Here is a 25179-nt window from a genome sequence, read left to right as displayed (position 1 = left end):
TGTGAACGTAGAGCTTATCACACCCGATCATCATGTGGTGTCTCAGCACGAAGAACTGTCGCAACGGTGCATACTCAGGGAGACACGTATACCTTGAAATTTTAGTAAGGGATCATCTTATAATGCTACCGTCGTACTAAGCAAAATAAGATGCATAAAAGATAAACATCACATGCAATCAAAATATGTGACATGATATGGCCATCATCATCTTGTGCCTTTGATCTCCATCTCCAAAGTACCGTCATGATCTCCATTGTCACCGGCATGACACCATGATCTCCATCATCTTGATCTTTACCAATGTGTCGTCACATGGTCGTCTCGCCGACTATTGCTTTTGCAACTATTGCTATCGCATAGCGATAAAGTAAAGCAATTATATGGCGTTTGCATCTTACGCAATAAAGAGACAACCATAAGGCTCCTGCCAGTTGCCGATAACTTTAACAAAACATGATCATCTCATACAACAATTTATATCTCATCACGTCTTGACCATATCACATCACAACATGCCCTGCAAAAACAAGTTAGACGTCCTCTACTTTGTTGTTGCAAGTTTTACGTGGCTGCTACGGGCTTCTAGCAAGAACCGTTCTTACCTACGCATCAAAACCACAACGATTTTTCGTCAAGTGTGCTGTTTTAACTTTCAACAATGACCAGGCGTAGTCAAACTCGATTCAACTAAAGTTGGAGAAACAGACACCTGCCAGCCACCTGTGTGCAAAGCACGTCGGTAGAACCAGTCTCATGAACGTGGTCATGTAATGTCGGTCCGGGCCGCTTCATCCAACAATACCACCGAATCAAAGTAAGACGTTGCTGGTAAGAAGTATGACTATTATCGCCCACAACTCTTTGTGTTCTACTCGTGCATATAACATCTACGCATAGACCTGGCTCGGATGCCATTGTTGGGGAACGTAGTATTTCAAAAATTTCCTACGATCATGCAAGATCTATCTAGGAGAAGCATAGCAACGAGCGGGGAGAGTGTGTCCACGTACCCTCGTAGACCGAAAGCGGAAGCGTTTAGTAACGCGGTTGATGTAGTCGAACGTCTTCGCGATCCAACCGATCCAAGCACCGAATGTACGACACCTCCGCGTTTAGCACACGTTCAGCTCGATGACGTCCCTCGAGCTCTTGATCCAATCGAGGCCGAGGGAGAGTTCCGTCAGCACGACGGCATGGTGACGGTTATGATGAAGTTACCGGCGCAGGGCTTCGCCTAAGCAGTACGACGATATGACCGAGGTGTGTAATTATGGAGGGGGGCACCGCACACGGCTAAGAGAAACTTGTGTTCCTTTGGGGTGCCCCTCCCCACGTATAAAGGAGGGAGGGAGAGAGGCCGACCCTCCTAGGGGCGCGCCAAGTGTAGGGAGTCCTACTAGGACTCCCAAGTCCTAGTAGGATTCCCTTTCCTTTTTGGAGTAGGAGAGAAGGAAAGAGGGAAAGAGAGAGGGAACAGGAAAAGGCAAGGGGGCGCCGCCCCCTTCCCCTAGTCCAATTCGGACCCACGGGGGGGCACCTTCCCTTGGCCTGCCTCCTCTTTTCCCGTATGGCCCAATAAGGCCCATTACTTCTCCCGGTAAATTCCGGTAACTCCCCGGTACAACGAAAAATACCCGAATCACTCGGAACCTTTCCGATGTCCGAATATAGCCTTCCAATATATGAATCTTTACCTCTTGACCATTTCGAAACTCCCCGTCATGTCCTTGATCTCATCCGGGACTTCGAACAAACTTAGGTCATCAAATCACATAACTCATAATACAAATCGTCATCGAACATTAAGCGTGCGGACCCTACGGGTTCGAGAACTATGTAGACATGACCGAGACACATGTCCGGTCAATAACCAATAGCGGAACCTAGATGCTCATATTGGCTCCTACATATTCTACGAAGATCTTTATCGGTCAAACCGCATAACAACATACGTTATTCCCTTTGTCATCGGTATGTTACTTGCCCGAGATTCGATCGTTGGTATCATCATACCTAGTTCAACCTCGTTACCAGCAAGTCTCTTTACTCGTTCTGTAATGCATCATCCCGCAACTAACTCATTAGTCACATTGCTTGCAAGGCTTATAGTGATGTGCATTACTGAGAGGGCCCAGAGATACCTCTCCGATACACGGAGTGACAAATCCTATTCTTGATCTATGCCAACCCAACAAACACCTTCGGAGACACTTGTAGAGTTGTGACGTTTGATAGCACACAAGGTGTTCCTCCGGTATTCGGGAGGTGCATAATCTCATAGTCAGAGGAACATGTATAAGTCATGAAGAAAGCAATAGCAATAAACTAAACGATCATTATGCTAAGCTAACGGATGGGTCTTGTCCATCACATCATTCTCTAATGATGTGATCTCGTTCATCAAATGACAACACATGTCCATGGCTAGTAAACTTAACCATCTTTGATTAACGAGCTAGTAGAGGCATAGTAGGGACACTCTGTTTGTCTATGTATTCACACATGTACTAAGTTTCCGGTTAATACAATTCCAGCATGAATAATAAACATTTGTCATGATATAAGGAAATATAAATAACAACTTTATTATTGCCTCTAGGGCATATTTCCTTCAGTGGCCGCATCTGCGGGAAAGTCTTAATTACCATAGTGAGAACCGGAATGGGGAAACCACGTAGAGGCATGCAAGATATGACTACTTCGGATAGTTGTATCCAACTTAGAACTGTGCAATCGCATAAGTTAAGTTAGACATTTACTAGTGGGAATTCTGAACTCACTGAGAATGCCTCGATCTCCCTGTTGGTCTCATCACTTCATTTACACAGCGTTGTTTTTTTACTTCTTTTGCATGATTTATTTCTGTTCGTACTTCACTCAAAAACATTCTAACCTTTCGCCTTCATTTTGCTTTTCATCTACAACTAACTTGCGGTCACAATTCCCATAAGTCCCTACAAGAAAGACGTCAAATTTCTATGCTCCTTGTAGGATCGATACTTTTACTTAAATAAGGCTACAACTAAACCTTCTGCACTTGCAAGCCACCACAGGCATCCTAAGCCTCCCCAGTAGTGAAGGAGATGCAAGAAGATGACTATGGCAAGGGATCGATCCAGTGTCGGTCGGCCTTCAACTCAACCGAGGCAGGGCTTTGGCGTGGCAGTGGAATACCAGTTGTGGCAAGGCATCTCCAGCGTCGGGCGTCCTTCGACGCGATCAAGGTAGGGCTTCGGCATGGCACTGGGTAGCCGAGGCCCTCCAACATGTGCCAGCGCTTCTACCACTCCCCCTCTGCGATGAGGGCGGCCTCTTGCAGCGTGCCCTCCTCGTCTAGTTGCCATTCCTCCTCCTCCATGAACGACGCCCAATCTAGCTTTGGGCGAAGGGGCATGATGAGGACGAGGGGGGAAGTGGAGAGGGAAGTTGAGGTGGAGAGGGAAGTGGAGTTGTGGGGGGGAGCCTTAGCCGCGTGCCGCGCGCACTACGAAATACAACGAAAAATGGCGCGGGTAGTTGGCCACACGACGATGGGCATTAATTGACTCGTTTTAACATTGAGATGTGCAAGGGATTGGTATGGCTATTTGCACCAGAAGATAGGCCACGTGGGAGGATAAGAGAGAGGTGAAACTTCCCTTCCCGCAAACGGTCAGCGTTGGAACACACTCTCAAATTAATGATTAGCGAACTAAGTGCAGCTCAGATGGTTAGGTTTCTTGTGGTGGAACCAACTCACCAAGGTTCAAGTCACTTGGCATTGATAGTCGCATTTTTCTGAATTTCTTTCAGACCTTTCGGCGATATGCGTTCAATGTGAGGAGACGTTCCGATCGACTACGCAATCTTAAGATGATGTGCCAACTCATAAGAATAGGGTGTACATGTGTCTGCATTCATATGTGTGAGGGTATGAGCGTCTGCATGTATACTATGTTAAAAAACCTTTTAAAATATACAGGTTGCAAGAGAAAAATGCAACGTCCTCCGTAAAATATGCCGATAACGAACGTCTTAACGATTGTGCTAGGGTTGTTCTAATTTCATGAGCCACTGAAATCTTGATTACAACCGTGACACACCAATCAAAAGCAACAACTCGACACGTTCGGTTGCTTACACCGACCGAGCATGTCACTATCTTAGACTAGCCACAGTGGGAGTAACTTTAGCAGTAACTTCAAGTCCAACTCAGCAAATTTGTCTATGTGGCAATAAGTTAATGAAGAGAGAGGTAACATCACACATATCAAGGCAAGATGAGTCTATAGCATAATAAATGAAGTGTTGCATGTTACTACACATATGTTACTTCCCACTATAGAGGTAGTAACATAGAGTAGTAACATGCTCATGTTACTACCCATTGTGGCTAGTCTTATTGATCAGACCTGACAGAGCGGGCCCGCGATGCCAAGCACGGCACGGGAAGAACAGCCGCTGCACCGCACCCGAGGCCAGCACGTGGGGGATCCAGGCCGCGACGCACCCAGGCGGAGGCCACAACGGCGCGGTCCGTCCCGGACCAAGAGAGAGACACACGGAAGGCGACACGTACCACGTGAGCCGACCAAAGCTCGCCCGTGCTGCGGCCCTGAGACTCCGCGAGCGTGCAAGAGACGGTGGAGCACCCGAGGCAGCCGGCGGCGATTCCTCGCCCGGCCGCTCTCCGCTCCTCGGCGTCGCCGGTGCAAATGCCTGCGCCGAGACCGCAGCAGCAGCTCCTCGCGGCGGCGTGGAGCCTCGGCCTGCTCTGCCTCGCCGCCGCGGAAGGTGGAGGCGGCTCCTGCGAGCTCTCGGTCGAGCGCGGTGGCGCGCTCTACAACTTCAGCCTCGCGGCGCCGACGCCGGCCCACCGCCACGGCGTCCTCAGCGAGGATGGGTAACTTGCCAACCAACCAACTGCGCACTGCCCGTTGGCACCGCTTATAGTTGATAAATTGGCCACTCCTTCGCTTCGATCGGCATATGGATATGCTAGTTTGGGAGCGGGACTGCGAGTCGCGTCATGAGATCAAACCAACCTGAACCAATTGACAGGAGATGCGTGCGATACGCTCAGGGTCCTCGTGCTTAGTGGACACGCGCTTCTCATGTTTGACGAAATGCTCGTGTTATGTTTTTTTTTTACTTGCTATCACCGACTCAATTGTGAAGTCGTGATTTCGTCTCTTGAATAGTGGAGAATGCAGTAGCAGTAGTGTAGTATACTACAGTGCTAGTTGCTGGCATCGGCATTCGGAGATCAGTAATTTTGTAGTTCTGGGGACCTCTTGGCTTTCACATGATGGACCGATTAGTATATAAGTACTCCATGAAACCTGCCTTGGTAGCAGAGCAAGTTGTTGCATTGGTGCTCTCCTTGGCTCACTTCTTGAATGTTGAAACCATGATTGAATATTCTTTATGCGATTGGCGAAGGACTTGGTATTTCGGAGCATGCAGCTTACAGATTGCCTGTATGTTTACTGTCACGTGTTCTGATCGCTATCGAAGTTCCACTCTGTCCCATAACAATGAGCATCTTGTGTTTCAGGTTTTACAAAGTGGCCATGAACGATTCAGTCATCTGGTTCCAGGTTTGTTTCGCTAGGACACTCCTTTTGTGTGATTGTTTTTGCATATGTAGTTGCTACATTTAAGATATCTATACACTACAACCACAACTAGGTGTGGATAAAAACTGCAATATGGACTTTGAAATCTCTGCGTATAATATAACCTAGAGGTTTCTGTGTCCTGCTTCACCATTTGTTATTGTTTGCAGCTCTGCGATCAGATGATATTCAACTTTGACCCACCTGTCTGTCTTCACTGTGAGGTACTCTACTGATGAATCATCCCATAATTTAATTAGAAACCTTCCTTTTATCGGTTAGCTTGTCTGTTTATGCTATTTACTTGGATGCTGCAGGCTAGTGCATCTGTTTATTGTTCTTTCATCTGGTCTTATGTTGCGTATACCTCAGCGGCTCAGCCTTTCTTGAGTATCTCACTTATTTTACAAATACAAGAAACACTTCCTAAGAGTATAGCCCCCGTTTCCATTCTCTTGGCAAATCACATGTACTAGTGCAGAAATGATCAGGTCATCCTGAAATTTGTAATCACCCTATTATAATGTTACCTTTTTGTTTTTCAAACTGGGTCTTCTTATTTTCTATTACAAAAAAAGGAAACAGAAACAAGGTGTTATATCAGTAGCAGTGGTAGGAGTAGCGATAATGGTTTGAATCGCCAGTACGTCACCAAAGAAAACCTACTGTGACAGTCTTGAGAACTAGTAACATCAGTGTGCTGATCTGTATACATAACAGAGACAACCAAAAACCATTATATTTATATCAAGCAGAAGCCCAACTGCATCATAGTTTATTTTGCTAATGTTGGATTTGTCTATACCTGCATCTGGGTACATATTTTGTTTGCTTTGTTTTTCCGTCTTAACTATTTCTTTACCAAATTAGGACTGTGGTGGTCCATTGCGGTGTGGCACCCAATGCAGCGCACTTGCGTCAAATAACATTGGAGGTAGGTTTGTTCCCCTGGTTGGATATATTTTTGCCAGCTTTTTCTTCTTGTACCTTACAAAGTGCACCAAGAATGGCACTGGTGAAGTGGTCGATCAATTAAGTACTTTTCAGTATGCATTTCTGGTGATAATAAGCTTCCTTTAAAACTCCTTAAGTTGCAATCATTATTAAGTAGTTCCCACTGCATTTTCTAATGATGTTAATTATTTTTGTTTAAAATTAAATCGCAGTATTTCTTTCTGGCTACTGGTATTAGTGACTTAGTGCTTGGAGTCTACATTTTTCTTTCTGCAGGGTATGATGTTTGTACAACCATTGGAAGGGCATCTGGATCCCATATATCTCTAATAGGTAAGAATCATGTATACATCGTTCCCAAATATCCTTGCTATGTGAAGCTTACCTAGTTGTTTGTTTTTGCTGAGGGGAAAGCAGATGACGGTAATCCCCAAAAGGGTGTCATTTTCAAGATGTTTTCATCAAAGTGTTCTATTTCTGTTTTCATCTTCTGTGATTCAGCTGTAGCCCAAGTGAGTACATTTTTTCAGTTAAACTTTCCTTTGTTCTTTCCTCTGTCACTGTTGCATTCTTATTTTGTGCTGCTTTCTCCCCCCTTTTCTTTTGCAGCTACCAGATAAATTTACCCAATCTGGAAGTTGTGATTACGTGAGTGCGCTATTTTTCTGTCGCAGTACTTCTGACATAGCAGATTTCTTTTTCTTTTTTCTTTTTGTTGGGAATATAGCAGATTTCTTGCAAGGCATTAATAAAATGTTACCTCACAGGTTACGATACTTAGACACCCTTCTGGGTGTGCAAGATCAGTGTCTGATGCTGGAAATGGCTGGGGATGGTTAGGCACTTCGTTCATAACGTATGTTATGTTGAGTTGCATTTAGTTACTAAACTTCACATAGTTGCCAGACCATTGATCAACAATCCTCATGATCGCCCACTGCCAGCAAAGTTTCTCACTGCATATTGAGGTCTGGCTTGACTAATATTTAACTGTTTTGCAGAATTTTGTGCCTTCTTGGAGGGTACATTCTGATTGGTGCAATCTATAGATATTATTTCCTCGGCATTCATTCTGTAGAGGTAAAGCTAGTCTTGCACAAAGTAGTTGGTCTTGTTTTATGGAATAAATACCACATCCATGTCATGCTAAACTCTGCTCAGTTGTTGTCGTGTAGTTTAAACTCTGAACCTTTTGAGGGTATTTTCAGTCTCTCAGCTTTGTTGACGGGTTCAGCAAATTTTCTGTCCAATTTTGTGAAGCTCTACTTGTCTTGGACAAAGAAAATTGAGTCGGAACTATTCCCAGAGTTGAGATACCAAAATATATCTAAAATTGTACCTGAGCCAAATGTCGAGACTTGAGAGATCAAAATAACTTCAAATGGGTAATGCAAACTCAGGTTGGGAGATCAAAAGTTTAGGTCGTTTCTTTTAGGGAGTAGCTTAATTTCAGATATTCGAAAGATACTTTGCAGTACTGAAAATATGGTTTCATATGGAAATCTCAGTTTCAATCATTTTAGCTTTTGGTGGAGTAAAAAAATACTCCCTCCGTCCCAAAATAAGTATCTCAACTTTGTACTAACTTTAGTACAACTTTGTACTAAAGTTGAGACACTTATTTTGGGACAGAGGGAGTACAATTTTCCTTGATATTTCGAAGAACTAAAATTTGAAGAAACATATTCACAGAATTACACTTCTTTCTATCAATGTCAAGAAACCACACAACTGTATACAGGGACGATGCAACTTCGTAATGGGCATTTCAAGTTATGATGCTGACGGGTGGTCACACCTGTCACTTCCATTGACATCCTTAGACGAAAAAATAAGTGTTGTTTTGTGAAACTACTTACAAGTGTAAATTTTTGAATGGTTTGCCCAGAAAAATGAAATTTTAAAAGTTAGTCCTGCTGTTAGGAGTAATACATTTCTCTTATTTTTCTGGATCTCTGAAGAATTACATAAGAAACAGTTACCACAGTACAATGAACTAAGAAAGTTGATGTCATAAAAATATGTATAAAGAGACTGCATCAAATCCATATCAAAAGATAACTGACTCATAGTGTGTCCTGTGAAATTACACCATAGCATCAAAAGATAACTTTGCGATGATATGTGAACTGTTTCTCTATGTGAACCATAACAATTTACGGATTGTTGTCATGTATTGCAATTTATTAACCATTTTAATGCTCTTAAGCCACATTCCTGTCTTACTTGATGTATTCTAGGCCATTCCGAACCTGGAATTTTGGATCAGTTTGCCACAGAGAATTAAGGTAAGGTCAAATAAATTTCTATTCTAATAGAACATGCTGATGTGTATGTGTGATTCTTTTGATCTGTACTACTGTTTATCTCCAGACAAACCAGAATTAATGATACATAGTTTAGATCATTTCAAGGTGGGGATAGTATGCAGTTACTGATGCATGGAAACAAGTTTCATTGCTAACAAGTACTCCGTATCTGACATACGTCTGCATTATTTTAAATTGTTTAATTATCTGTCATTCCCAGTATAAGCCACAATCTTGCTTTCTCTGAAAGGGAAAATGGTGTTTGTACAGTTTACATAATCTCCCCCATTGAAAAGCTTCAGAGTTATTACTGTGATAAGATGTTTTTTTTTTAATGGTCACTGTGATAGGATGTTCTTTTTTAACGGTCACTGTGATAGGATGATAGCATCAAATATAATCTTATGGTATGTTATCTGTCCAGAGCATGTTTGTTCGTTCAAGAAGAAACCCAAGAAGTCAGAGCAGAGACACTAGAGGACCATACACCACTGTAAACCACTGAGAAGTAGAAAAATCCAATACCAGTATTGGCAGTCATACAGTGAACAAGCTTGCAGAGGCCGGGGGTATTCCTCCTTTTCGAAAAAAAATACAGTGAACAAGCATATGTGGATTGGGGTGAAAGCAAAACCTTTGATCTCTGCCCATATGCCAGGTACCATCAATGAATCATGTATCTTTGTCCATGTATATTAGTGGTTGAGTATCTGAATGAGCTAGTAATGGAGATAAGTGACCCAGTGATCATAATTAAGCCCAGTAGGTCCTTACACTACCTGCAGTGCTATCTTTCTCTCTTCCGTTTTTGGGCAGGGGGTCCTTACAATAGTTGATGCTCGGCTATTTATTCACATGGAAATATGGAATATTCAGATTTTGTTCAATGCCAAGTGTTTATGACTATAATGGCCTTCCTCTCATTCAGTTTTTGAGGCCCTTGAATTAAGGATTCTTTTTTCAAAATTGGTATTTTCTTCAAATTGTTCTTCCTGCTATAAATTTAACAGCAAATTATGTAATTGGGAACTGAAATTTGGATGTGATTACTATAAAAATTCTATATGTCACCATGCAAGTAATACCCAGATCAAATGTGATCAGCTATATATCCTGATTTTCATCCTTATGAAACTGTGAAGTCGGCTGGCATGTAACAACAGTTGTGATTGATGTTGTCTGATCACACAGGCCAAAGAATGAAGTTGATTCTATGATCTGCATCATACGATTGTCCTGTTTAAAGGAACTTGTAGAATTCTGATGTTTCTGCATCATAGTTTGTGAGTACTGTAGACAACATGATGCTTGTGCTCGGCGCAGGGCAAGCGAAAAAACAAGATTTAGACATTCAGTGTCTGCTTATTTACTTCTATTATAAGGTGTGGAAGCCACAGGACTTCTGGTACTGGCCACAGCTTTTGGCAGATAATATGAATCAGGAGGAGTGGACATGGTGAAGTAATGTGATGTGACGTTATTACGAATAGAGGAACCTATTATCATAGGGAAGCATGGTAATTTGCTCCCTTCCTTGCCATTCTTTTAGCCCAGAAAGTGATGCAACTATTTTTCGTGAGCCGGCACAAGAGGGAATCATTTTCCTGGCTGTGTTTTGAAGCTGGAGCTTTCATTTTCTTTTGTACAGATAAAGATGCTTGTTTATACTCTACTAGTGGGATCTTTATGCATTTGTCATTTTCAGAATATGAACGTGCCACAGGATAGTTTCTAAGCTGCAGTTGCGCAATTGTGCCACGTGCTGTTCCTGGGCTCTGGCGCAGATGACTAGTGGTTTGGTTACAATTTAACAGATTCCCCTTTTACGGATTCATGAAATTTCCATGATCACTTGGCGTTCTCTTGTCTGTTCTGTGCTGCTTTTGTCCTTGGCAAATCAAATTCTGCGGACTCAAGGCCTTGTGGGTATTGGAGGCTTCATTTTTGAAAGGACCGATCTAATGCCATCTGCGATGTTGTTGATCTGAATTTATGTATTGCCACTGCTGCCACAAAGATACTGATATGTGTTGACGTTTGGATCATCAAACCAAGCAGCTTTCGATGAAAACAGTTTGTGCTGCCGAATATTCTGTTCATGATGCTGTAGACTGGACGAATTATGAGGATGGCAGAGGAGTCACGGACTCGAACTGGGAACTACGTATATGCTTCCTGTGTTCCGGAAGTATAGGAGCTGACATTTTCTTCTTCTTTTTGCGGTTTTTTCTTGTACTCTTTGTTTGGGGAGAAAGACTATTGCGTGAACTACCGACAACTGTATCTTCTCTTGCGACCCAGCAAATAAATAAAACAGAAGTGGATCTGGGTTGTGTGTACGATCGTATCAAAGTATGCAAGCAAGTTGCTCATAAATTTTTATATGAAAAAGTTGCTACCCTGGCCACCGCGTCACTCTGATTTGTGTTTTCTATAAGATCAAACGATCCCGAACAGCAGATTTATAGCCCCTGCATAATTTTGTCCGCCCTTCTCAAGTCCGATCCATTAACAAAAAATGAGCCACCTGGCACATAGACAAGCTCATTTTGTGCTCTTTGACCTGCAGATCCTCATGTTGGACTTGTCTTCCTAGGCCCAAACTCTTTTCCTTCCAAGCACAATCCGAACTTTAATTTGGAGCTCGGACAGTTACGTCACAGATTCAGTGTCATGTTGACAGCCGGACAATTCAACTTCCACTAGAGAAGATGGATAACCCAGGTGAAATCGGGGCTATAAACAACCACGTAACGTGTACAATTCCAATTAGACCAGAGATTGATCTCTAGAATATCCCCTTTTGGACATAAAAGGCAACTCTCCTTGCTCCTAGACCGCATAATTAACCAGGGAATTTAAAAAAACCAGGGAATTAAAAGGAAGTTCATTGACGACGCCACAAGAAAGAAAGAAAGAAAGGAGGCAAAAAAGACAGAATTTGCCTCTTGGAAACCTGAAAGAGAGAGAGAATTTACATTGCACGAGCAGAGGAAGAGAGAAACTTGGGGAAGAAACCGCGACAGGAGGCGAGAGAGGAGAGGAGGCCGAAGAGGGATGCCTGGACCTGGAGATGGACTTGACCACCGGGGCGCCACCAACGCCTCCTCCCCCTCCCCTCCGCCTAAATGGCGACATCTCCTCCAAATCTCGCCTCCTCCTCTTCATTATTCCTCCACCCTCGCCCCCTCCCCCGCCCCGTTCCCGCTCAAAACCCTAACCCTAGCGGCGCCCCTCGCCATGGCCGCCGACTACCGCACCCCCGACAGGCTCCTCCCCGCCGCCGCCGCCGCCGAGGGGCCGGCCCAGGACCCGCCCAAGCCGGCCCTGGGCGTCGCGGGGCCGGCCGCCGCCGCGACCCACGACGGTCTGCGCTTCTGGCAGTACATGCTCGCCGGCTCCGTCGCCGGCGTCGTCGAGCACACGGCCATGTTCCCGGTCGACACTCTCAAGACGCACATGCAGGCCGCCTCGCCGCCCTGCCGCCCGACCCTCTCGCTGGGGGCCGCGCTGCGGGCCGCCGTCGCCGGGGAGGGCGGCGCGCTCGCGCTCTACCGCGGCCTCCCCGCCATGGCCCTCGGTGCCGGCCCCGCCCACGCCGTCTACTTCTCCGTCTACGAGTTCGCCAAGTCGCGCCTCTCGGACCGGTTCGGCCCCAACAACCCCGCGGCGCACGCCTCCTCGGGGGTGCTCGCCACCATCGCCAGCGATGCGGTCTTCACCCCGATGGACACCGTCAAGCAGCGGCTGCAGCTCACGAGCAGCCCCTACACCGGCGTCGCGCACTGCGTCCGCACCGTGTTCCGCGACGAGGGCCTCAGGGCCTTCTTCGTGTCGTACCGGACCACGGTGCTTATGAACGCGCCCTACACCGCCGTCCACTTCTCCACCTACGAGGCGGCCAAGCGTGTGCTCGGAGACATGGCAGCTGACGAGGAGTCGCTTGCCGTGCACGCCACTGCAGGTGCTGCCGCCGGTGCTCTAGCAGCCGCGTTGACCACACCACTCGACGTTGTCAAGACGCAGCTGCAGTGCCAGGTGAGGATCTTACACGTTTGGTTTGGCCGTGGCCTTTAATGACGTCTAGTACTCCCTCCGTTCCAAAATAGATGACTCAACTTTGTACTAACTTAAAGGGAGTATATATCACTGGAGCTGGTCTGAGCTAATTTGTCTTGCTCAGCAAATGGAGAGATTTTAGGCCTGTGCCGTTGTTTCTGTTCACCTCCAAGATTCTTGGAATGACTTTTTACAGTTAAAATTTATATTTTCCAGTGGCCCTTTGATCTGTTAGTGACTTATCGGTGATCGCTGTCCTTAAGGGTGCTCTGTACCATTAATGTTGAAGAGCTAGTGATACAAGGAGCGTCATTGCGGTCGCGCTAAGTGCTTACTGGCCAGTTAGATATAGCTATGCTAAACTTGGGCCTCTTCTAAAGTTGCAGTCTTTTCACCTATGGAACATTAATTGTGTAGTTGCGCTTTCTGCTAGGAAAAATCGAAACAAATTAGTATAGACTCAAGGTGTGAGTTTTATGCCACCTTACCCTATATCTTGGAGCTGTTCTGAGTTGATTTGTGCTGCCTGTGGTGGTGTTTCTGTTCACCTCCAAGATTCTTGGAATGACTTTTTACAGTTAAAATTTATACTTTCCAGTGGCTCTTTGATCTGTTAGTGACTTATTGCTGATCGATGCCTTATAGCGTGCTCTGTACCATTAATGTTGAAGAGCTAGTGATACAAGGAGCATCTTTTTGGTCGCGCTAAGTGCTTACTAACCAGTTAGATATGGATATGCTAAACTAGGGTCTCTTCTGAAGCTGCAGTCTTTCCACCTATGGAACATTAATCTTGTCGTGGCGCTTTCAGCTAGGAAAAATAAAAAAATTACTATAAAACTCAAGGTGTAAGTTTTAGTCCGCCTTACCCTGGTTGAAATGACACCAACAGCCAACAGCTGACCTTACAAGGTTTTGATGGAAATGTTGATGAGAAGTTACAAATGATTGGTTATCACATTACTGATATTGTAGTTGTAACTTGGAACATTAGTGCTAATAACATCTCAATATCCTCAGCTCCTCACTATCATTTATAGTACTTCTGTTTGACATGACACACCGATTGTCTTATGCGTACTTATGTGGCTTGTAGATCCGTTGTCATTATCGATCCATCACTGGTAGTTCAGCTCATTGAACTTTTACCTTTATTAATCTTATGATGAGTCGTGACTATCCCTAGCTCAGTTAATTGAGAAACATGTTTTTCTTATGTGCTACATACACAACATGGAGGTTGTCAGCAATCTCTTGGTCTTTAGGCAAAAGGGCTTGTATATTTCCTTTCTATGTGTCCATCTATGGGTCCCTTTGTTACTAAATGTGAACCTCGCCGTTCTACACGGATTCTGTCAGCCAACACGCAACAGAGAGAAACACACACAAATAGATGATAAGGGAAAATTCAAGTTATGGCCACCTTGAAATATTCCTTAAAACCTATAGAGTAATTGGCTACCGTGAAATCTGGTGTGTGTTGCATGTGTTGTTCAGTGATCGACTTGTATAGTGTAGGCCATTTGGTACAACCATACAATAACATGGATTAAAGATCAAATTGCATATACTTTCTTAACTATATTTGCCAGTTAGTGTTGTTACCTGTAACTAACTAAATAGGGCCGTCAAACCCTTCTTATGTGTGGTCTAGCTAACAGTTGCTTATATCATGGTCCCATAAGCTGTGCATGTTATCATCTTTCTATAGTCCTCGCACATTTTCAACTTTGGATAACTTGTTCATTTTTGTGTTTACATGAATGTCATCCACCTGTTTTTCACTTTCAAGGTAATAACAGTGTTCTCTTTTTTGTGTGTGGTCAGGGTGTATGCGGCTGTGAACGCTTTGCTAGTAGCTCTATAGGAGATGTGTTTAGAACGATTATAAAGCGCGATGGATACGTTGGGCTCATGAGGGGATGGAAGCCGAGAATGCTGTTCCACGCACCAGCAGCTGCCATCTGCTGGTCCACATACGAAGCCTCGAAGTCGTTCTTTGAAAGATTTAATGAGAAAAGGAGAAAATAGTTGGAGCATTTCTTGGAAGTGATTGTGTTTTTCTGGAAGCCAAGTGCTTCCTCGCTGTGGCGTGTCCTCGGCTGATGAAAGAGGCAGAGCCTAGATACAGTTGTGTGCAGCAGAGGATCCATTTGGATGTTGCGCCGTGCATCGAAATTTGTCTAACGATGATCTGTCTGTACGTTGTATTTCTTTTCTTTTTGGCTGAGTTATATGTATCATTTTTCCAGCCCGTGGCCGGGATAGCAAATTAGTACCAGAATAATTTTGCCATAGTTTTTGACGTTCATTTATCATACTGTATGGCCTTCTTTGTGTCAGATTCTTGATAAAGTGGAATGAGATTTTGGTTCTGTTACAATTTCCGCTTCTTCTGTTCCCGTCACCATATGCTGTGAAGAACCCTGATGTGTGCCTGAATATATTATGTCCAGCAAGCCAAAGGCTGGGTGCAAAGGTCTGGAACGAGATGTAGTATATGTTTGTTGAGCATTTCTCTCATCCGAGCACCAGTGGTCTAGTGGTAGAATAGTACCCTGCCACGGTACAGACCCGGGTTCGATTCCCGGCTGGTGCAATTATTTTTCTTTCGTTTTCTATCATTCTCCTGTGGACGGCGATGCCCAAATCAGCTTTGGTTTGTGTTTAGCAGTCCATTTTTCTGTTTTTACGTCATGTGCTCGTTGTATTTTTCTGTTTATTTGTTCAGATGGTCATCACTGTAATGTGTGATCTTGCCACAATCTCTTGGTTTAATGGAAATTTCAGGAAATAAAAGTCAACGAGTACCAGCTCATATCCACATGGGATTGGATTATCGAAATGTATATGCATGTTCCTGCAAAGAGTGCGGTGATCGTGGCGGAGCAGGTTAAGCCGTACCTTGTTCCCGGCAAAACAAGAAACTCCTCGGAGATTCCAGTGGTCAAACAGAGGTAATTTCTTGGACGAAGCTTATATTTTGTGAAACTCTGAATGTTGCAATACGTCCAACAGACGAGGTACTACGTGCGCTAGCGGCAACTAATCGCGTCAAACGACGCGTTTCCTTGGTCCAGTGAACAACTCACGGTCGTCCAGACTTTCTTGTCTAACTCCCTTTTACTAATCACACGATAAGATCAGATCACAAACATATTTTCATATAGTTTCAGTGCCGCACCCGTACTTGTAGTATATATGCAAATTAAACTTGGAAGACACACACAGGAATCAGACAATCAAGGAGCCATGTACGCGACCAAGCCGCTCTCTCTCTTCATGAGCCACCCGGAGGCGGCTTCCCGGCCGCCGCCGGACGGCCGAAACTCAGGCTACCTCGTCGTGAAGGGCGACGACGACGCGGGCGACGACGAGACGTGCTGCTGGGGGCAGTGCGGCGGGACGCGCGTGCGCGACCTCCCGTTCCCGCAGAACCGCGTGCTGACGCTCCGCTACACGGAGCACCACGGGCAGAGCAGCACCACCTACACCGACTCCGTCATCTTCGTGCCCGTCCCCGACCAGCCCGTCGCCTCCAACCGCTACTACGCCGTCGTCGCCTCGGGCAAGCGCAAGGGGCTCGTCCGGACCTGCTCCCGCGAGGAGGACATGACCCCGTGCTGCTTCTGCCGCTGCATCAACGACGTCAAGCCGCAGCCGTTCGACCCCGCCGACCTCTACCAGCAGATCGAGATCGTCCAGCGCCGCCGCGGCCGGTTCACGGCCAAGGCCGTCGCCGCCGACGGCTTCCCCAACTACCTCTACCGCAAGAAGTACTGGCGCGTGTACGCCTCCAAGCCCACCAAGAACCGCCTCGACCTCGGCGACGCGCCGGGCCTCAACGTGGCGCTCCGGTCGCGCCAGCTCGCCGACGCGAGCCTCCTCGTCGCCTCCCCCGCGGCGACGGCGGTGTCGACGGCTGTGGGAAAATGGTACTGCCCGTTCTATCTCATCAAAGAAGACGGCGTGTCCTCGTCGGAGCAGATGGACCGCGCCGCCTTCTACGAGGTGGCGCTCGAGCAGCGCTGGGAGCCAGTCCAGCAGACAGATAACGGCTCTAAGCTGTACAGCAGCAAGGTGCTCATCGGCGGGAGCCTGGAGGCGAGGCAGGAGGTGTCCAGCGGCGCCTCGCGGCACGGTGACGGGTACGTGTGGTTCAGAGCCGCGGCCGGGCAGAGCGTGGGGGTGTGCGCGAGCGTGTGGGAGAGGCTGCGGTGGGAGGAGTACAGGGGCGGGTGGGTCGACGAGGAGGAGGAGGCCGAGAAGGTGGCCGGCCGGTCGGTGCTGGTGGAGAGGTTCGTCGTCAAGAGGATGGACAGGACCGTCGTGGTGGCCTTTGACTTTGTGCATCTCAACAAGGTCAGGGGGAAGCAGGCGTGAGACATCACAGCAGACTGTACACCCGTCACAGAATCTTCAGTTAGTATTGTGTCATAGCTAGGTAAATAAAATTGTGAGATGCTAGGGGTAAGTATTAAGGATTTTGCTGCTCGTCACATTTTCTGCCTCCTTTTGTTGGAGAATTATTTGTATTTGTATGTAAATTAAGATTTTTGTACCTATTTATTACAACATGATTTGAGCAATGCTTCACCAACTCCACGACCTATTATGCCATTATGGTATGAGATGTTGCAAACCCATGACTCCCATATGAGTAATGCTGCATCTACGAAGGTTTACTTAAAAACTTTACATACAAATTGATGTGGAGGATTATGCTTGATAATATAGGGATGAGGGGCCCACTCCCACTTAAAATTTGGGGAGGGTGGGGGGGGGGGGGGGGGGTACAATTAGTTTGGAAGGTCAAACTTTTGTAGGTCTAGCATTATTGCTCTCATATCTATTGGGCACTCAAGCGGGTTTGTAACAGGTAGAAGATTTTCACTCAACTACCAAGGTAATCCATCCATGAAGGTCTTCACGAGTCCAATGATAGTTTGTCTTGCTTGTTGCTGCGTGTATAGCCTAACAACCAGTTAACCTCTTGGTGTAAGAGTTTGTAGCAAGCGGTAATTGTTTCCCAGTGAGAAACCAAGATATCAATCCATGAAGGTACAAGATTTTTACACCAATGATAAGTCCTACAACACAAATAAAATTTGTGCCCCAACAATACCAACAAGGGTGTCAACCTTACTAGTCTTGCTAATAGTCCGATGACAAGATAATTAAAAAGATAATGTGGCAGCAGATAATATTTTGTATTTAGAAAAAGATATCTAGGAATAAAAATGAGTATAAAAGTTGTTTGAAGTTAATTCTTATGCTAAAAAGTGGACCAAGTTTATAGGTTCATCAAGTGTAACTCTCGAATACATAAAAATGTGGCAAGTAACATACTCATGTGAAAAAGTTTAAAATGAAATATCTCATGCTCATGCTAGACTAATTGTAATGTGATGATATCAGTATAGCCATAATTATGTGGACTGAAACTCACCCTGCATCTATAGGTAATAATCCGCTTCAAGGCCAATGCACTTTTTGCACCTATCAAGCATTAAGTGTAAACACAAATAATTTCTTTACACATGATGCCATGCTATTGTTTGCATGATTTTATTAGATGCATATCCTTAATGGCTATAATGCAATGCAAGACTTTTTCACTTTTTTTCATTACAATAGTTTACCTCGAAGATTAAACCAAGCTAATGCACTCCTTTTCCCACCACTAATTACCCATCTAAACTAGCAAAGAGCAGACAAATAACAGGAGAAACTATGCATACATAAATCAAACATAGGTCATCCATATGATCCGAACATAAAAAAATAACATAGGTCATTCATATGATCTAAACATAAAAGGCAATTCATCACACGATCAACATCACAATAAGGGTTTACATCAGATTAACCATAATAATGGACAGAAACTTGAATGACTATTGTATTGGTCTACAAAGGGGAGATATTGCATCTTGGCTAATGACATGAACCCATAGTCCAGCCTACTCACAACTCATCTCAGAGAGACGAGGAACAACGTTGATGAAGATGAATTGTCTTTTATGTTCAGGGGGTATCAGAGCCGAAAACGAAGATTGTCTTCAAAGCGAAGTGGCGGGGGCGAAAAAATCGATAAATATGACGGAGGTCAGGGGGTATATTTGTAGGGTAACGCAGCAGAAAACAAAAAATTTCCGACCTACGCACCAGCCCAGGACCACTATGGAGACTGCATACATGGTTTGATCTTTTTCGTTACCAACTCGTAGCGCAGCGGGAAGTAGAGTCGATGACGATCGGCGGTGCAGATCCCCGCAGCTAGGATTTACAACCTCCCAACCGCGAGGATGTATACCCTCATCTTCTCCTCAGTCAGCCCTCCGGGAGGCGGTCGAACAGCCCCCCGGACGGTGTCGCGGACAGCCCTTCGGGAGGACCTTCAAAACTCGAATGGTCACTCGGACAGCCCTTCGGGAGGACCTTCGAAACTCGGACGGTCACACGGACAGCCCTCCGGGAGGCACTCACGAACTAAGACCGAAACTACGATCTCTCTACAGAGTTGCACACATACGGTGTCATCTATCCGGTAGGGCTTCGCCGTCCAGAACTAGTTCCTGCCGGAACCCAGACAGCCTTACGGCTCTACGAAACTCTTTTCGTGGGAGGGAGAGAAGAAGCCAGATAATGCATGGCATGTGTATGAGAGCAAGGGATGATTGTGGAGGGCTGCCCCTCCACCTCTATTTATAGGAAATCCCAAGGGGGTAGGGTAGTTTCACAAAAAACCCAAAATGCACATGAATGAAGTCCTTCCACAAGGACCTAGGAGTGAAACCAATGAACAAGAGGGTCCCCAAGGGGGGATACCCCATGTGGCCGGCCACACCCCCATGAGGGGCCCAAAAAATGGCTCATATCCATCCATGTCATCCCCAAGATCTTTTGGAACAAAGCCCCAAAAGGTGGCTTTCCATAAAGTAACCATAAAGCTGATTTTCACTATTCACGACGACATTTTTCAGCGTCTGATCGAACTGAAAATATTTATGTGGCTTAAGAACATTTCCAGTACCCACTAAAATGATTTTCAACGCATTCCGAAACAATTCCGGTTTTAGTGATTTTCATCTGCGAAACGCATCTGAAGTGGCTCCGGCAGCTCCGGAACATTTCCGGTTTTTATCTCAGAAAATTCCAAAAAGCTTCCAGAATGATTCTGGCATCCTCCAAGAATTATCATGCATGTGCCGAAACCAATTTTACTTGATGGTGTATCCCGAAACAACTTTTCGGTATCATCGAAACTTATCCGATGACCTCTCTCTGCGGTACGATTCCGCTGTCCGAAACTTTTCGGTGTCCGAAACTTTTTCGGTGATTTTCTCTCAAACTCCCTGTCTAGTATTCAGCAGATAGATGACCCTTAAGCGTGTGACCCTATAGGTTCGGTGAAGTATAGACATGACCCGGAACCCCTTCCGATCAATGATCAACATCGGAGCCGTGGACACCCATATTGACCCCTATACCCACACGAATAAATATTCGAGTGAACCTCCAGTTGCCGTGTGCTATTCCTGTTGCTTTGCGATATGTTACAAATACCCGAGGTGAGACATGTTGGCATTCCCGTGGATCAACAACTTGTCCACTATGCTAGTTACCTCGTTACCGGTTTTGTTCTCTTTTCTCGTTTCGTGTTCCGGCATCCCCGTGATCAAATCACAAAGTGTCTGGCCAGACGATGATGGACACCGTAACACCGAGAGGGCCCGAGTATATCTCTCCATTGTCGGAGGAGCAAATCCCAATCTCGAGCTATCAAGTTACTTAACATACTTTCCCATGAACCCGTAAGCCGCCGTAATAGCCATCCAGTTACGGATGACGTTTAACAAACCCCAAAGTTCATGAAGCAAGCATGAAGAAACTCGATACTCTCATGGTCTAAGGAATTATGCAAACATTAACTATCTCTGTGTTATAAACCATTAACTTGTGACGAAAGTATCTCATAGCATAACATCAATCCGGGTCGATTCAACACAAATGTTCTCTTAACATTGTGCCCTCAAAATTGCTGGCATAGACATGCCCATGATCAGGAAAACAGAATCATCATGCAAAACTTGAGCTAGTCTTAGAGGCCAGACTAGGAATACTTCTTACCGTTTATTATTCCACACGTGCATATGAGTCTTCCTCCGAGCCTCGTGGATATTGCAGACTCGAGAATCATTGCAGTTATAGCATGGAACATAAACATAATTATGAACTCAGAGATAAATAATATCATTTATTATTGCCTCTAGGGCATATCTCCTACAGACTCCCACTTGCACTAGAGTCAATAATCTAGTTAATGCTAATGCATTTTACACCTATGGCATACTGGTGTAAAAAATGCTTCGCATGTGGTATAGCCTGATGTCCATCGGATCTGACAATTTCAGCTCCGTGTGTATCTCTGCATATCCTCGCATTTTCATGCTTTCACAAAATTCATATTTTGTGTGGACTTGGCTTTGTATGTATGTGAATCACAGGTCAAACCTGGATTCCTCAGACTGAGTTATGGAACAACTACCTGCAGTAGTGTCCCATTGTCAGAAGCCATCTTGGAACCATACTAAGTTCATGAATGAACTATATGATTCAACATCTTTGTCGCTTCTAAAGCGTCAACATACTTAGCCCTTGTTATAGAATTCGCCATAGTAACTAGTTTGAACAAATTCCAACTAACTGTGCCACCACATTGTGTGTTACACAAAACCCTTAATTTAAATCGAAAATTGCATGGAGAGAAGATGAAGACTGTATCGATGTAACATTTTACAATGAACTCTTCATGATCTCTGCTTGCGAGAAAACCATGTCATCAGTACTTACTCTAGTACTCTGTGACATCTTTCACTGTTGTCCCATGATCAGTAATTTGATCACTTTGGTATCCATACTCGCAACACCTTGGGAGTATCGGACATATCTGGTTGTTTTACATACCATGGAATACATGATTAATCCAAACACAAAAGTGTGTGGAATCTGCATCATGTATTTTGCTCATCAGTGTTTTGGGACACCGAGTCTTGCAAAAAACTCTTCCATGTGTCTCCGGCAAGAATCACTCCCTGGCGGTTTTAAATGCTAAATGGTTTTAGCACCTTGTCAATATGTATTCATTGCTTAGCGCTATTAGGTAATTCTATCTCCATAGATCATTATGCCTAATATTGAGGCTATTTAGCCTAAGCACTTCATCAAAAAACTATTTTCAAATGAAGTCCTAATTCATGTCAAGAAATTTATTTCCAATTAACAATGTGTCAAGCACACAAGGTTTTTAGAAATATTATTATGCTCTCACTTACTTTCTTGAATTACAAGCATCTTCGTTACCCATTGATGAAGTCAAACCCCTTTGACCATTTCATCAAAGCACGAAGATTCCAACTCCATTTTGCTCTCTTTTGTCCATCGCTGGAACTCTGAAGTTTGCACCCTTACTAGCATCCTCTGGATAGACAAAATGCCTTGGACTGTAACACATGCAAGTCCTTGGTTTCATTTCCATCAGATGGAAATCCTATTGTCATCCATGTTTCATATCTCATGATTGAAATATGTATTAATTGCTAGTTCAACCCGAACAGACTTTAAGCATCGCTACGATGAAAACAACCTCATCATAGTCAACTCTTGAACTTGTTATTTCAACAAGTCGAGCTTTATGGATAAAACATTTTATCCGTATCAGTTTTAAGTTCCATAAATATTCGTTAGACTCTAAGTCTTTCGAAAGGTGTATCAAGGTTTTAATCTTGAATCACTTATATGGAAACTAACTCGGGTTGTATTGGCATTTAGCCAATTCCGGAGTCAGGGCCCATCAACGCTTCCTTGTGTATCGTAGGTATAATGTTGTCTAACAACAATATCTCGTTTGCGCACCTGAGAGGTTTGCATGAGCCTTGCCTACGTGGTTCAGCTGCAAGTTCGACCGAAGTTCATACATTTTATTGTAGGGACTTCCATATCAGTCGTAGTAGGAAACTCTGGAATTACTTCCAAGGTCTCTTTCCTTTGATCTGATGACGAAGATATTGTTTATCTTGTCGAGTTGCACTATTCTCCCACTCACCTTTTTGAAAGAACCATTCTCTTTAAAAGCACACCGTTTCGCGGCAAAACTATTTGCCTCGGTATAGTGAGGGAGGAATACCCAACATTTTGGTATAACCTACAAAGTAGCACTTGTCTGATTTGGAATAGGTTTGTAACCTTTTACACAAGCCCCATATTCCAAATGTTAAGAAAAGATATAACATGGTTGGGCGTACCATACCATGGCTTCATTTCAACAGACCCGATGTAGCTCTTTTCAGTGTAAAAGCCGCAGTCTCTAAAGCATCACTTTAAAAGGGATAATGGCAAATTTATTTATGTCATCTTTGACCTTACCATGTCATAAATGGTTTGATTACATCTTCACAGACATTCCACTCATAGTGGTGTTCCGGAAGGTGTAAGTTATGAAACTCTTTTCACAACTCATCAGACATTCGCTAAACTTGTAACTCAGATATTCCTTTCTGCAATCAAATTATAGAAACATAATTTCCTTGTTACAATAACTTCTACTTCATTTTTGAAAACCTTTCGAATGATTTCAAAAGATCCAGACTTACGTCTCATCAAGCAAATATCCATATATCTACTTGAGTCATTTATGAAGATATATAAATCCACTACTTGCAACAACATTTATTGAACTACACACATCAAAATGTATGATCACCAATAAGTTTGTTGCTCGTTCCTTATGGCCTGTGAACGGTATTTCAGTCACTTCACTTTTCGGAGGAAAGTTGCAAGTGTCAGATGATTCAAAATCAAACGACTTCAAAATCCATCATAATGGAATTTTTTCATGCGGGTTTCTCCAATGTGACCAAATGCAGTTCCACACATGTGTGGTATTCTCATAGTCTTGCGACATTTAGCGTCAGTGTTATGGACGTATCATTTACCATCAATATTCATAACATACATCCCATCTTGGATGGAAGCATGGCCCTTCATGTTATTCATAATACTGAACAACAATTGTTCTTTTATGAACAACCCTTTTGCAACAAACATTATGCAATGGGCTAGAGTGTAAGAAACTCTAAAATGAATTATGAAAGTAAACCCAGAGGTATTGTATTATTATCAATATTCATAACATACATCTCATTCATAATGAAAGTATGGCCCTTGTGTTATTCATAACATCGAACATAAAAAGTTCTCTTATGAACAACCTTCTTGCAAGATACCTTATGCAATGGGCTAGAGTTTGTAAAACTCTAAATGAATTATGAAAATAAATACAGACGGCAATACACCAATGGAAGGTATAGTAACATTTACTATGTTCCCTGTGTATACCTTAACCTCATTTCTGGCTAGTATTTTTAGGCCATAGTAGCTCTTACATTGATTCGCAACAGAATGCAATCGAGCGGGTATCTTTGTGATTAACTCACAATACCCAAGGATTAGTGATTAACATGTTTAACCATAATTCCCAAGAACTATATCTTTGACCAGCCTACTATACATCAAAAACTTGTATGACATTCATATATGAGCTGGATATTCCAGTCATCTCTCTTTCTGCCTTTATACTTCTAACAGTTTAACTTTTAGTATTTCTCCTACTCGCAAAAGAAGCACCCAACTTAAGAGTGGCGTTAGCCCCGGACTTCCTAGGCGTGTAAGTCATACTAACACCCTTTGGACACTTCCTTTCTCTTTAAGTTGTTGTTTTATTCACCTTTCATTATATGACAGGCGTTCTTCTCGATCCCTTTCCCAACAGTCAAATGCATAGTAAACACTTTTACTAATACTTGCAAACAAACATTGCTTTGTTTGTATCTGAAAATAATTTTCAGTTCCATGAATATCATATAACTATCCCAACTTTCGAAGTTTGGGTTTCATGGAAGCAAACATATTCCACTTGACCGTAACAGAATTCTAGCTTTTGGATCAAAGGACGGGCGTCACATGATCCATAGCATTAGCGGGAGGATACGGAAAGCATGCGATAGGACAAAATCCTTCTCGGCACTTTTGAGGACAATCCTCACATTACGTTACCAAACGTAAAGTTTTAACCAGATATTTAACAGCTATTCAATTTTAACAGGGAAGGTGGAAACGCCAGCCATTATTCTACAACTATTTTGCAAGAAACACTTAGACAGTGTTCATAATTAATTGCACTGAGAATTAAACAT

At 44.0% G+C, this 25179-nt stretch overlaps 3 protein-coding genes and 1 non-coding gene across 6 annotated transcripts; all 4 read left to right on the top strand.

Annotated features, from left to right (window-relative positions):
• The first annotated feature begins 4454 nt into the window (after positions 1-4454).
• On the top strand, positions 4455-11202 carry LOC123097744 (uncharacterized). Of its 3 annotated transcripts, none has more exons than XR_006447432.1 (12): positions 4455-4885; positions 5540-5582; positions 5771-5824; positions 6471-6534; positions 6831-6887; positions 6972-7066; positions 7164-7202; positions 7322-7410; positions 7556-7634; positions 8795-8842; positions 9288-9521; positions 10187-11202. XR_006447432.1 is itself a non-coding variant. In XM_044519564.1 (11 exons), the coding sequence occupies exons 1-11, from the start codon at positions 4698-4700 to the stop codon at positions 9366-9368; spliced, it is 837 nt and encodes a 278-aa protein (XP_044375499.1). In that variant the 5' UTR covers positions 4455-4697; the 3' UTR covers positions 9369-9829. The 3 variants fall into 3 exon arrangements, 1 of the variants encoding a protein (XP_044375499.1); XR_006447431.1 differs by having other exon boundaries at positions 10055-11202; XM_044519564.1 differs by lacking the exon at positions 10187-11202 and having other exon boundaries at positions 9288-9829.
• A 622-nt stretch (positions 11203-11824) lies between these two features.
• LOC123097743 (mitoferrin) lies at positions 11825-15305 on the top strand. Its single transcript, XM_044519563.1, has 2 exons — positions 11825-12901; positions 14750-15305. Exons 1-2 carry the CDS (start codon positions 11921-11923, stop codon positions 14951-14953), a joined length of 1185 nt encoding a protein of 394 aa, XP_044375498.1. The 5' UTR covers positions 11825-11920; the 3' UTR covers positions 14954-15305.
• A 145-nt stretch (positions 15306-15450) lies between these two features.
• Positions 15451-15521, top strand: TRNAG-GCC (transfer RNA glycine (anticodon GCC)). The gene has a single exon. It is a non-coding gene; the product is annotated as a tRNA-Gly (tRNA).
• Positions 15522-16087: 566 nt separating this feature from the next.
• On the top strand, positions 16088-17522 carry LOC123099989 (uncharacterized). The gene has a single exon (XM_044521994.1). The coding sequence runs from the start codon at positions 16124-16126 to the stop codon at positions 17303-17305; it is 1182 nt and encodes a 393-aa protein (XP_044377929.1). The 5' UTR covers positions 16088-16123; the 3' UTR covers positions 17306-17522.
• The last annotated feature ends 7657 nt before the right edge of the window (positions 17523-25179 follow it).

The sequence above is a fragment of the Triticum aestivum genome, chromosome 4D (assembly GCF_018294505.1).
Source record: "Triticum aestivum cultivar Chinese Spring chromosome 4D, IWGSC CS RefSeq v2.1, whole genome shotgun sequence".
NCBI lineage: Eukaryota > Viridiplantae > Streptophyta > Magnoliopsida > Poales > Poaceae > Triticum > Triticum aestivum.
This window is presented reverse-complemented; position numbering and strand designations above follow the sequence as displayed.